The sequence below is a fragment of the Salmo salar genome, chromosome ssa15, assembly GCF_905237065.1.
Source record: "Salmo salar chromosome ssa15, Ssal_v3.1, whole genome shotgun sequence".
Taxonomy (NCBI): domain Eukaryota; kingdom Metazoa; phylum Chordata; class Actinopteri; order Salmoniformes; family Salmonidae; genus Salmo; species Salmo salar.
In genome coordinates, this window is record NC_059456.1 from 91963549 (window position 1) to 91976242 (window position 12694).

Below are 12694 nucleotides of genomic sequence, written 5' to 3' on the forward strand. Positions count from 1 at the left end.
CAAGAAGTTTGAAAGTTGCAAAAACCGTCGCAAAAACCATCAAGCGCAATGATGAAACTGGCTCTCATGAGGACCAGCACAGGAAAGGAAGACCCAGAGTTACCTCTGCTGCAGAGGACAAGTTCATTCGAATTACCAGTCTGTAAGGGCTGTCGTCGCAAGAAAACCAAGATGCATCGGAGGTTGTGGATTCATTATGAATATTTAATCAAATGAACCACTATAAACAAAACAGCAATGATAGCAAACAGTCCTGACTGGTCAAAAACGAACGAGACAGAAAACAATCACCCACAAAACCCAAAGGAAAAATAGGCTACTTATGTGTGACTCCCAATCAGCAACAACGAACTTCAGCTGGGCCTGATTGGGAGCCACACACGGCCCAAAACAAAGAAATACAAAAACATAGAAAAATGAACATAGAACGCCCACCCAATGTAACACCCTGGCCTAACCAAAAATAAAGAACAAAAAACCCTCTCTATGGCCAGGGCGTTACACAGTCTCAGAATGAGTGTGTGTGTCCAAACTGTATATATATTTTGCATGTTATTTTGGCATTAATACAAGTCACATATCAGTTTCCAACCACGTATAAAAATGAATAATTGAGTTAATAAAGCTGCAAACAAACATGGTCTCTTTTTCGCTTTCTTGAGTAAGGCAGCTCCAAAATGCAGGTGTTTCAGCCAAGCTCAGTGCTTTCTGTGGTGGTGGGGCAGCCAGCGGAAAGTACAGAGTATAGGGGTTGGTAATGTTCGCCCGAGATTGTCTCAGTATTCTGTCACTCATTGGGACACTACGTCACCGCAATATCTGCAGGTAGAGCTTGAAAATTCCAGACCCTTGGGTGCTGCCATAGATGTACATTAGATGTGCCCATCCAAGAAGGCTCAAGGTCATTGGCCAGAGATAAAATTACATCAAACCACGTTATATCTACCGTAGCTTTGATTGGATTGATCATGTCAACATCATCAAATCAAATCAAATGTATTTATATAGCCCTTCTTACATCAGCTGATATCTCAAAGTGCTGTACAGAAACCCAGCCTAAAACCCCAAACAGCAAGCAATGCAGGTGTAGAAGCACGGTGGCTAGGAAAAACTCCCTAGAAAGGCCAAAACCTAGGAAGAAACCTAGAGAGGAACCAGGCTATGAGGGGTGACCAGTCCTCCTCTGGCTGTGCCGGGTAGAGATTATAACAGCACATGGCCAAGATGTTCAAATGTTCATAAATGACCAGCATGGTCAAATAATAATAATCATAGTAGTTGTCGAGGGTGCAACAAGTCAGTAACACAAGAGTAAGTGTCAGTTGGCTTTTTCATAGCCGATCTTTGAGAGTATCTCTACCGCTCCTGCTGTCTCTAGAGAGTTGAAAACAGCAGGTCTGGGACAGGTAGCACGTCCGGTGAACAGGTCAGGGTTCCAGCAGGTCTGGGACAGCAGGTCTGGGACAGGTAGCACGTCTGGTGAACAGGTCAGGGTTCTATAGCCGCAGGCAGAACAGTTGGAACTGGAGCAGCAGCATGGCCATGTGGACTGGGGACAGAAAGGAGTCATCAAGCCAGGTAGTCCTGAGGCATGGTCCTAGGGCTCAGGTCCTCCGAGAGAGAGAAAGAAAGAAAGAGAGAAAGAGAGAATTAGAGAGAGCATATTTAAATTCACACAGGACACTGGAAAAGACAAGAGAAATACTCCAGATGTGACAGACTGACACTAGCCCCCCGACACATAAACTACTGCAGCATAAATACTGGAGTCTGAGACAGGAGGTGTCAGGAGAAACTGTGGCCCCATCCGAAGAAACCCCTGGACAGGGCCAAACAGGTAGGATATAACCCCACCCACTTTGCCAAAGCACAGCCCCCAACCACCAACTTACCATCCCGAGACAAGGCCGAGTATAGCCCACAAAGATCTCATGCTTTCAAAAATCTTAGTAAGCAAGCTAGACAAGCAGTTATCATCCTGAATCAAGTCTGCAATCTACTGGCAAATACTTTTCAATCCCTGTCATATGAGGAGAAATTATAGATAAAATGTATCAGTACTCATCGGCCATAAACATTACATAACAAGTTGGAAATCGCAAATTCAACAATGAGTGCTAAGGCGCCACTGCAGCCCCGGGTTCGATCCCAGGCTGTGTCACAGCCGGCTGTGACCGGGAGACCAATGAGGCGGTGCACAATTGGCGTCGTCCGGGATAGGGGAGGGTTTCACTGGCCGGGATGTCCTTGTCTCATCATGCTCTAGCGACTCCTTGTGGCGGGCCGGGCGCCTGCAAGTGGACTTCGGTCATCAGCTCGACAGTGTTTCCTCCGACACATTGGTGCAGCTGGCTTCCAGGTTAAGTGAGCAGTGTGTCAAGAAGCAGTGCTGCTTGCCTCTCGACCTTTGCTGAGTCCGTAAGTCTGGGAAATCTCAGACTTCAGTGAATTCAAGACAATTGGGAGCTCGGATCAAACTAGCTCCGACTGGGAAAATAATTTTGAATGGTCATCCAACTCTGAATTCGAAGTTGGGATTTCAGGCCTCTTTCTAGAGCCCACAAGAAGGACCTGTTCAAGTGAGCAGAGCACAACAACGTGAGTCAGAAAATTGATTGTATGCTACTGCATAAATTATGTAATATGCCAGGGAGATATGTATACTGTAGCCAAGAAAGTAATACTAAGGGTATGTTGTGTAGTAAGCTGTTAGTAACCTATGTGCTTCACCCTAAACATTTGGTCCCTTTCCTCCCTCATAACTTAGCCTACTGTTCTGACTTGATGGTGCACATGTACTGTAGCCTATAGCCTGTTATAGAGAAATATAATCATTGTAAGAGCTTTCATTGTCTGCTTATATGCCCCCTTATTTATCCTAGAGTTCTGACTTGGTGTTCAGTGAGAATACTGTAAGAACAGCCCATGTTCTTAATTCAGTTGCTGTACATTTCAAAGGGCTGAACAAATAGTTATATTGACTATGTCCGTCCTAGCTCGCTCATTAATGTCTTAATCAAAATTACGGATTGCCTCTTATCTGCTCGTCGTCCCATTATGCCATAGTTTGTACATCTCAACTGTCAGTAGAAACCACATTTTGTTTAAGCAAGTCAGCCTTATCAGCTATGTTTTTTTAAAAGGCAGTAAATGAGGATGAATGAACTGCCATGAAAATAAATAAATTACAGTGGTTTTTGGACTCATTCAGCAGTTTTTACCTGATTAACTACAATATCATTGGAAATTAATGTTGAAAGTTCAATATATATTCCTAAAACTTAAATGTTTTATTGTCACATAGGTGCAGTGAAATGTGTTGTTTTACAGCAAGTCAGAACCGTAGGATAAATAAAGGGGCCATCTAAGCAGACAATGAAACCTCTTACAATATTAGATGATGACATTTCTCTAAAACAGGCTATAGGCTACATGTGGACCACCAAGTCAGAACAGTAGGCTTAGTTATGAGGGGGAAAGGGACCAAATTATTAGGGTGAGGCACATAGGCTACTAATACCTTACTACACAACATACATTTAGTATTACTTAGCTACAGTATGCATATCTCCCTGGCATATTACATCACTTATGCAGCAGCATACAATACATTTTTGGACTCACCTTCTTGTGCTGTGCTCACTTGAATAGGAAAGTGGTGCAACGGTCCTTCATGGGCAAATTTTGTCATCAAACTTTGTCATCAAAGTATGGCATTCTCTGGATTTATGGTGCTTTCATGACAACTGGGAACAAGGTTGAATCAAGACGTCAGTGATCTTCAGGTCGGAGCTCTAAAAAGAGGCCCGAGTTCCCCAGTTGGATGACCGTTAAAAACGTATTTTCCCAGTCGGAGCTCGTTACTTTCAGAGTTCCCAGGTGTCTTGAATTCACTGAAGTCTTTCCCAGTTCCGAGTTTCCAGTTGTTTTGAACACGGCAGAAGTCATGCTGGATTGACAGCATGGCCAATGTATTCAACCTTTTCTGGCAAATCATGTTGAATGTTGATCCTTTTAAGCTTGGAAAGAGAATCTTAAACCCAGACTTGGACCACACACCCACTCCCCTTAATACCAGGCTAGTGATTGCCTTTCAATGCTTGCAGTTAGCCACTGATTCCTTCCAAACCACTCATTGTTGAATTTCCGATTTCCAACTTGTTGTGTAATGTTTATGTCCAATGGTTGATGAGCACCGATACGTTATATCTATAATTTGTCTTCATACAAAAAGGATTGAAAAGGCTTTGCTAGTTGATTGTGGACTTGATTCATGATTATGACTGCTAGCTTGCCAGCTAATATTTTGAAAGTATGATGTTGACATGATTAGTCCAATCAAAGCTACGGTGGATATAATGTGATTTGACGTAATTCTATCTGTGGCCAATGACTTTGAGCCTTCTTGGATGGGCACTTCTAATGTAACTCTATGGCAGCACCAGGGGCTTGCATTTTCGAGCTCTACACCTAGATTTTGTGGCGACGTAGTGTCCTTATGAGTGACAAAACACTGAGCAACTAGAGAACATTACCAAGCCCTACTCTCTGTATTTTCCGCTGGCTGCGATACCACCACAGAAAGCACTGAGCTAGGCTGAAACACCTGCATTTTGGAGCTGCCTTACTCAATAAAGCAAAAAAGAGACCATATTTGTATGTGGATTTATTAATTGAAAGATTATTATTTTTTGCATTGTTTTCAAACTGATATGTGGCACGTATTAATGCCAAAATAACATGCAAAATAGGCAACAACAAAAAACAACAGGTGTGGCACTGGTTCTGCCTACATAGAGAAATGTTCACCGAGTTAAATAGACAGGAATGAGCAGTTAGCTTCCCAGCCAGCTACAATTTGATATGCTACCAGCCAACTCAAAGAAGAAACAATATAAATGTAGCTAACTAGCAAGATACATTACCAAATATAATGTAGGTCTTATTCAGTTAAATGCAAAGAAGTAATGTTAGGAAAAAGTAACTCACCTAAAGTTTCAATTCTGGCGTCCCAGGCACATGTTCTTAAGACAGAGGTTGAGGTTCAACTTCAGGTGATATTATCTCAGAAAAAGTAGGACAATAACTTGTGGGGGGAGGGGTGGAGGAGGACGTGGAGAAAATGTCCTTAGGTTTGATGTACTGTATGACATTAAGCTTCAAGCAAATACAAAAGACAGGGCCGGACTACTGCAGTTGGGGCCCCGGGCCACTGACGAAAGAGGCTAACTATGCCTAAAGTATGTTGGTGGCTTATACTCTTAAAGGGATAGTTCACCCAAATTACAAAATGACATATTTGTTTCCTTACCATGTAAGCAGTCTCTTGACAATGCATGACAGCAATCCATGCTTTGGTTTAGTTTACCTGGCAGTGGCTGGCATGGTTTCCAATCGATTAAATCCAATTGAAGTCATAGGACCGATGTTAGCATTTTTCGTGCATCATATTCAAATGATCTATAAGTGACTTTGTTGAGCTTTACAATCCATTTTAGATTCTTTAGAATAATTTGGACATGATGCTCGAAAAATGCTAATGTCAGTTCCATGACTTGAATGGGATTTGTGCCACAAACGCTAAAACTTTATCATTTGGAAACAGTGCCAGGTAAACTAAACCAAAGCATGGATTATTGTCATACCTTGTCCATAAACTGGTTACATGGTAAGGAAACTAATGTAATTGTGTAATTTGGGTGAACTATCCCTTTAATGCAAGGGTCAAGAAATGTTTACATTCTAAAAGGCCATATTTCCCTCAAGAACCATAGGTTCTAACAAGGTTCTAACAACCCTTTAAGAGTATTTTTAAGAGTATATATATATATAGTACATGTACACTTTTCATATGAGATTTTTGTGTTTGTCCTTTCCCTCCAGAAGGTAAAGGTGTGTCCGTGAGAGGTTGACCACAGGAACGTGAGCTGCGGTGGGAGTGCACATGGAGGTTCTGTGCCTGTATAGGTAAAGATGACTCTGCTGGCAGGCGACGGCTCAGACTACGACTACAGCGCTCTGAGCTGTGCCTCCGATGCCTCCCTCCTCCTCCCTCAACCCCCGCCCCTGTCAGAGCAAGAGGCCCTCAAGGGGGCCTACTACAAACGGGCCAAACTCCTACCTGAGGACCCAGACCACCTCCTCATCAACTCCACCTCGCTCTCCGCTGCCCGTAAACTCCATGCCATTATCAACGTTGGCGGGCTGCGTTATCAATTACCCTGGACCACCTTGGAGGACTTCCCCCTGTCCAGACTTGGCCAGCTGCGCCTCTGCAGCAGTTTTGACGAGATCATGTGCGTCTGCGACGATTACGACATTGCCAGCAACGAGTACTTCTTCGATCGTTCGCCCTGCGCCTTTCGCACCATCCTGACCTTCCTGCGGGCCGGGAAGCTGCGATCCCTCAGGGAGATGTGTGCCCTCTCCTTCAGGGAGGAGCTGCTCTACTGGGGGGTCCCTGAGGAGAACCTAGAGTGGTGCTGCCGTCGCCGCCTCATCCAGCGGGTGGAGGAGTGTGACGAGCTGGAGCGGGCAGCCCAGGAGGACGAGGAGGAGGAGCTGATGATGGACACTGAAAGCGGGCACCGCAGGGGCAGCGCCGCCCGGGCTACGGAGACCCGGATGGGACATTATATGAACAAGCTGAGAGACATGGTGGAGAGGCCTCACTCAGGCCTGCCAGGGAAGATCTTTGCCTGTTTGTCGGTGCTGTTTGTCACCATCACGGCTGTCAACCTGTCCATCAGCACCATGCCGGCCATGAGAGAGGAGGAGGAGCAGGTAGGTGGACATCATGAGGACTAGGAGGCGTCAGCACAGGGCAACAGGACATACACTCTCACCATGGTTATTACATAGTTATTACATATGGACATAATAATTACACCATACGTATTACATAATTACTAACATAGCCATTACATCGACACATAATTCTATTCCCCGACCCTTGATAACAAAGCCTGCACTTTGAAATTGTAAATAACTTTTTTTATATCAAAGCTCAAAGAGCATTTGTCAAGTAAAATGAATAATTGATTATGTGTGTGGGCATCAGAACACTCTTCTAATTTGCAAAGAAAACATTTGGAAAAGTCTCGTTCTAATCTAATTTAGGTGCTCATTATCATGGCTGACTTCAATCACTGCGGTAATTAACTTTTTCTGGCCTCGGTAGCCAGATAAAAAGAAAATAAATAGAAAATTGGAGTCACACACACATACACACACACACGCACACACACACTGCACTTCTCTGGTTTCATTGTGAGTTCTAGGAGAGTACTTTCAGGTGGAGCAAAAGCAATTCATTTGTCTTTAGCCTAGTCTTTACCTGTATGTAAACATTATGGAACATATGTTTGTACCCAGAAGGTAATTCATTACCCCCAGAGGGGAATTACTTTATATGGGGCTCCAAAGGCTAGTACCTGAGCAGTTCATTCCAAAATTGTATCCCTGATATATTATGTTGCTTTCTAAAAGATGTTCTGTCTGAAAAAAAGCTTATTGTACATTCTGTGTAGACATGATACACTGGTATAAGTCATTTCCGACTGTGTGGGAGTGTTTCATAATAATACTGCGTGCTTTCTTCTGAAATAGAATCAACTCAAAGGCCATTTTATATTATATTGTATGTGCTTTGAATTGGTTAACAATTGAATATCAATTGAAACATCTTCACGAAAACAATTTATTAGAAACAACCTCCCAAATAATACATAACCATCGGGCTTGGAGAGCATGTTCTGGTGCTAACTACATTCAGGAGTTTTGTCAGGTTTTTGTTTCAGTACATTGCATTCTCATCTTTTATGTAGCTTAATAAAGCAACACCTACTCTCACAACACCTCACTCTGAACAGAACCATCTGAGCAGAGAACAGAGAAGGTGCAATCTTGGAGTTTAACATGAAAAGATTGGCAACAAGCTGTGACTAGAAAATAAATGGGCTGTTATAAATAGAGTCTGTTTTTGATGCCCTGCAGTCTACAATTTGACATTTGAGGAATACAAGTTGGGATACCACAATAATGTCCCTTAGATTTTAGGCAGCATAATAGCTCCCTCTAGTGTCTAACTACATCCTTGTAACAACAAAAGGTCCAAAATTACACACCCTGTGGCCTACACACCCTGTGGCCTTATAGGACAAATGGTGAAGAACACTGTTGTATATGCTAGATGAATAATGTTAGATGTATGTACAGGTGCTAACCAGTGTCTCCTGTGCCTCTTAGGGCAAGTGCTCCCAGATGTGCTACAACATCTTCATAGTGGAGACGGTGTGTGTGGGCTGGTTCTCCCTTGAGTTCACCCTGCGCTTCATCCAGGACCGGGACAAACTTGCCTTCCTGAGACGCCCTCTGAACCTCATAGATGTGGTGGCAATCCTGCCCTACTACATCACCCTGGTAGTGGACAGCTACCAGGGGGAGAAGAAGCTGGGCTCAGGCAGCAGTTACCTGGACAAGGTGGGTCTGGTGCTCAGGATCCTCCGTGCCCTGAGGATCCTGTACGTGATGCGGCTGGCCCGCCACTCATTGGGCCTGCAGACTCTGGGGCTTACTGCACGGCGCTGCACGCGGGAGTTCGGATTACTCCTCCTCTTCCTCTGCGTGGCCATTGCCCTCTTCTCCCCACTGCTCTACCTCATTGAGAACGAGATGGCTACGACCCACGAGTTCAGCAGTATCCCTGCCACCTACTGGTGGGCCGTCATTACCATGACGACAGTGGGCTACGGGGACATGGTTCCGAGGAGCATCCCGGGTCAGGTGGTGGCTCTGAGCAGTATCCTGAGCGGGATTCTTCTCATGGCGTTCCCAGTCACCTCCATCTTCCATACATTCTCCCGGTCCTATGTGGAGCTGAAGCAGGAGCAGCAGAGGCTACTGCAAAGACGGACACACTTCCTGTTACGCAGGAGGATAGGCGGGCTGGGGAGTAACATGTCGCTGGAGAGTGACTACCCCAGCTGTGGTTCCTCTGGGGCCAGGGACAACTGAGGAGGAGGAGGAGGAGGAGGAGGAGGAGGAGGGATGATTAAAGGGCACAACACACAAAGAAAATGAGAGAAACGAGGGGTTAGAACTTGGCAACTTCATCTGTGAACAGGGACCCAAATGACTGAGGAGGATGAGAGAAGAGATCAAGGACACAAAGCACAGACTATAGACAAAGAGACTATAGACAAAGAGACTATAGACAGAGAGACAAACTGAGAGTGATAAAATAGGGGTTAAGTAAGATTACCTGGCAATGTTCTGCTTCCATTTTTTGAGTTTATTATTCTTCAATGGATGACGTCATCTCTGTCTACAGCATTATGATTTAACAGATGCCGGAAATGTTCCCAGAAACCAGAAGATCTGCACAATAGCAGAAAGAAGATTATAATAAACCATATTAGATGATTGACATAACAGTACATCATATTCCATAAAGTAATTTATCAAAAATAACATGGACGTACAGTATAGGCTACATGTAATATGTGATCGATTTCTTATTTGTGTCTCAATTGTAAAGTGTGAGTCCATAACCATATTTCTTAAGAGTTACATGTATTGGAGGTGTATTGGTGCTCAGCACTGGGTTGCAATTTTCTGTATAAAACAATGAAGGAATATGTATCTGTACGTAGTTATTATGTGCTCCGTCTCTCACAAATGTATTTCTAAGAACATAGTAATTAGTGTGTAAAAAAAATCTTACGTTTGTTTTATTTTTTGCTATTGATTGCTAAATGTTTTAAACTTATTTTTCTCTTTAAAGTTTAACTGAACTTAATCTGATCTGCCTCATGATTGCTTGGACTTATTTGTAATTTACTGACTTTTCTGCTATTTCCTAACCATTTATATGTCTATTTTCAAAACACAGCAGATTAAATCAAATCAAATTAAATCTATTTGTCACATGTGTCACATATTTGTCACATGTGCTGAATACAACAGGTGTAGACTTTACCATGAAATGCTTACCTACAAGCCCTTTAAGAACAATGCATTATTAAAAATTAAGAAACATTTTCTAATCGAAAAAAGGAAATAGTAACACAATAAAATAACAATAACGAGGCTATATACAAGGAGTACTGGTACTGAGTCAATGTTCAGGGGGTATGAGGTAGTTGAGGAAATTGAGGTACTATGTACATGTAGGTAACGGTTAAAGTGTCTAGGAAATCAGAATAGATAATAATAGGTAGCAGCAGCGTATATGTAGAGGGTGAAAGTGTGTCTATGTGTGTGCATGTGTATGTGTGTGTTGGTGTGTCAGTGTAGTATGTGTTAGTGTGTCAGTAGGGTCCAGTGAGTATGCATAGAGCCAGTGCAAGAGAAGCAGTGCAAAACAAAGTGGATCAATGCAAATACACCGGGTAGCCACTTGATTAACTGTTCAGAAGTCGCATGGCTTGGGGGTAGAAGCTGTTCAGGAGCCTTTTGGTCCAAGACTTTGCGTTCTGGTACAGCTTGCAGTTTGGTAGCAGAGAGAACAGTCTATGACTTTGGTAGCTGGAGTATTTGGCAATTTTTAGAGCCTTCCTCTGACACCGCCTGGTATAGAGGTCCTGGATGGCAGGGAGCTTGGCCCCAGTGATGAACTATCCTCTGTAGCGCCTTATGGTCGGATGCCAAGCAGTTGCCATACCAAGCAGTGATGCTGCCAGTCAAGATGCTCTCAAAGGGTGCAGCTGTAGAACTTTTTGAGGATCTGAAGGCCCATGGCAAATCTTTTCACTTCCTTAGGTCCTTAGTGATGTGGACACCGAGGACCTTGAAGCTCTCGACCCGCTCCACTACAGCCTTGTCTATGTGAATGGGAGGCATGCACGGCCCTCAGTTTCCTGTATTCCACGATCAGCTCCTTTGTCTTGCTGACGTTGCGAGAAAGGTTGTTGTCCTGGCACCACACTGCCAGGTCTCTGACCTACTCCCTATAGGTTGTCTCATCGTCATCGGTGATCAGGCCTACCACTGTCGTGTCGTCGGCAAACTTGGAGTCGTGGGTGAACAGGGAGTACAGGATGGGACTAAGCACACACCCCGTGTTGAGGGTCAGCGTGGAGGATGTGTTGTTACCTACCCTCACCACCTGGCAGTGGCCCATCAGGAAGTCCAGGATCCAGTTACAGATGGAGGTGTTCACTCTCAGGGTCCTTAGCTTAGTGATGAGCTTGTCCAGGTGGGAGAGGGCAGTATGGAGTGCAGTAGAGATTGCGTCATCTGTGGATCTATTGGTGCGGTATGCGAATTAGAGTGGGTCCAAGGTGTCTGGGAGGATGACGTGAGCCAAGACCAGCCTTTCAAAGCATTTCATGGCTACAGATGTGAGTGCTACAGGTTACCGTGGCGTTCTTGGGCACAGGTGGTCTGCTTGAAACATGTTGGTATAACAGGCTCAGTCATGGAGAAAATGTCAGTAAAGACACATGCCAGCTGCCTTGCGTGTCCTGGTAATCTGTCTGGCCCTGCTGCCTTGTGAATGTTAACCTGTTTAAAGGTCTTACATCGTCTATGGAGAGAATGACCACACAGTCCTCTGGAACAGCTGGTGCTCTCATGCATGGTTCTGTGTTGCTTTCCTCACAGCGAGCATAGAAGGAATTTTGCTCATCTGGTAGGCTCACGTCACTGGACAGCTCGCTGCTGGGTTTCCCTTTCTAATCCGTGGTAGTTTGCAAGCCCTGCCACATCCAACGAACGTCAGAGTCGGTGTAATAGGATTCAATCTTAGTCCTGTATTGATGATTTGCCTGTTTAATGGTTCGCCGATGCATATAGCGGGATTTCGTATAAGCGTCTGGATTAGTGTCCCTCTCCTTGAAAGTGGCAGCTCCTTAGCTCAGTGCTAAATCCATGGCTTTGGGTTGGGATATGTATTTACGTTCACTGTGGGGATGACGTCATCGATGCACTTATTAATGAAGCCGGTGACTGATGCGGTAAACTTCTCAGTGCCATCGTATGAATCATTCGTATGAACATATTCCAGTCTGTGCTAGTGAAACAGGCAAAGCTTATCCTCTGCTTCATCGGACCACTTCCGTATTGAGTTTTCGATTGTAAGCAGGAATCAGGAGGATAGCGTTATGGTCAGATTTGCCAAATGAATGGCAAAGGAGAGCTTTGTAGGAGTCTCTGCATGTGGAGTGAAGGTGAAATATAGGTTTTTCGCCTTTAGTTACATGGGTGACATGCTGGTAGAAATTAGGTAAGACGGATTTCAGTTTTTCTGCGCATTAAAATCACCGGCCACTAGGGGCGCCACCTCTGGGTGAGCATTTACTTCTTTGCCAATGGCCCTATAGAGCTCGTTGAGTGCGGTCTTAGTGCCAGCATCGGTTTGTGGTGGGAAAAAAACAGCTATGAAAAATATGGATGAAAACTCTCTTGGTAAATAGTATGGTCTACAGCTTATCATGAAGTATTGTAACTCAGGCGAGCAGCACCTAGAGACTAACTTAATATTAGAGATCGCACACCAGCTGTTGTTAACAAAGAGACACACACCACCTCTCTTGAGTTTACCCGACGCTGCCGCTCTGTCCTGCCGATGTGTAGAATAACCAATTTTTATGCTATTTTTCTCGTGCGGGTAGTAGGCCTATCACACAAGCGTGGCTTCATCAATAAGTGTATCGATGACATCGTCCCCACAGTGACCGTACGTACATACCCC

At 44.3% G+C, this 12694-nt stretch overlaps 1 protein-coding gene across 1 annotated transcript in view; it reads left to right on the top strand.

Annotated features, from left to right (window-relative positions):
• LOC106572645 (potassium voltage-gated channel subfamily G member 1) overlaps positions 1–9920 on the top strand; it is a 32179-nt gene extending 22259 nt beyond the window's left edge. Inside the window, exons 2-3 of the mRNA XM_014147011.2 lie at positions 5884–6783; positions 8248–9920. Of these exons, the coding sequence (XP_014002486.1) occupies positions 5974–6783; positions 8248–9015 (1578 nt within the window). The 5' untranslated portion in view covers positions 5884–5973 and the 3' untranslated portion in view covers positions 9016–9920. The remainder of the gene's footprint in view (positions 1–5883; positions 6784–8247) is intronic.
• The last annotated feature ends 2774 nt before the right edge of the window (positions 9921–12694 follow it).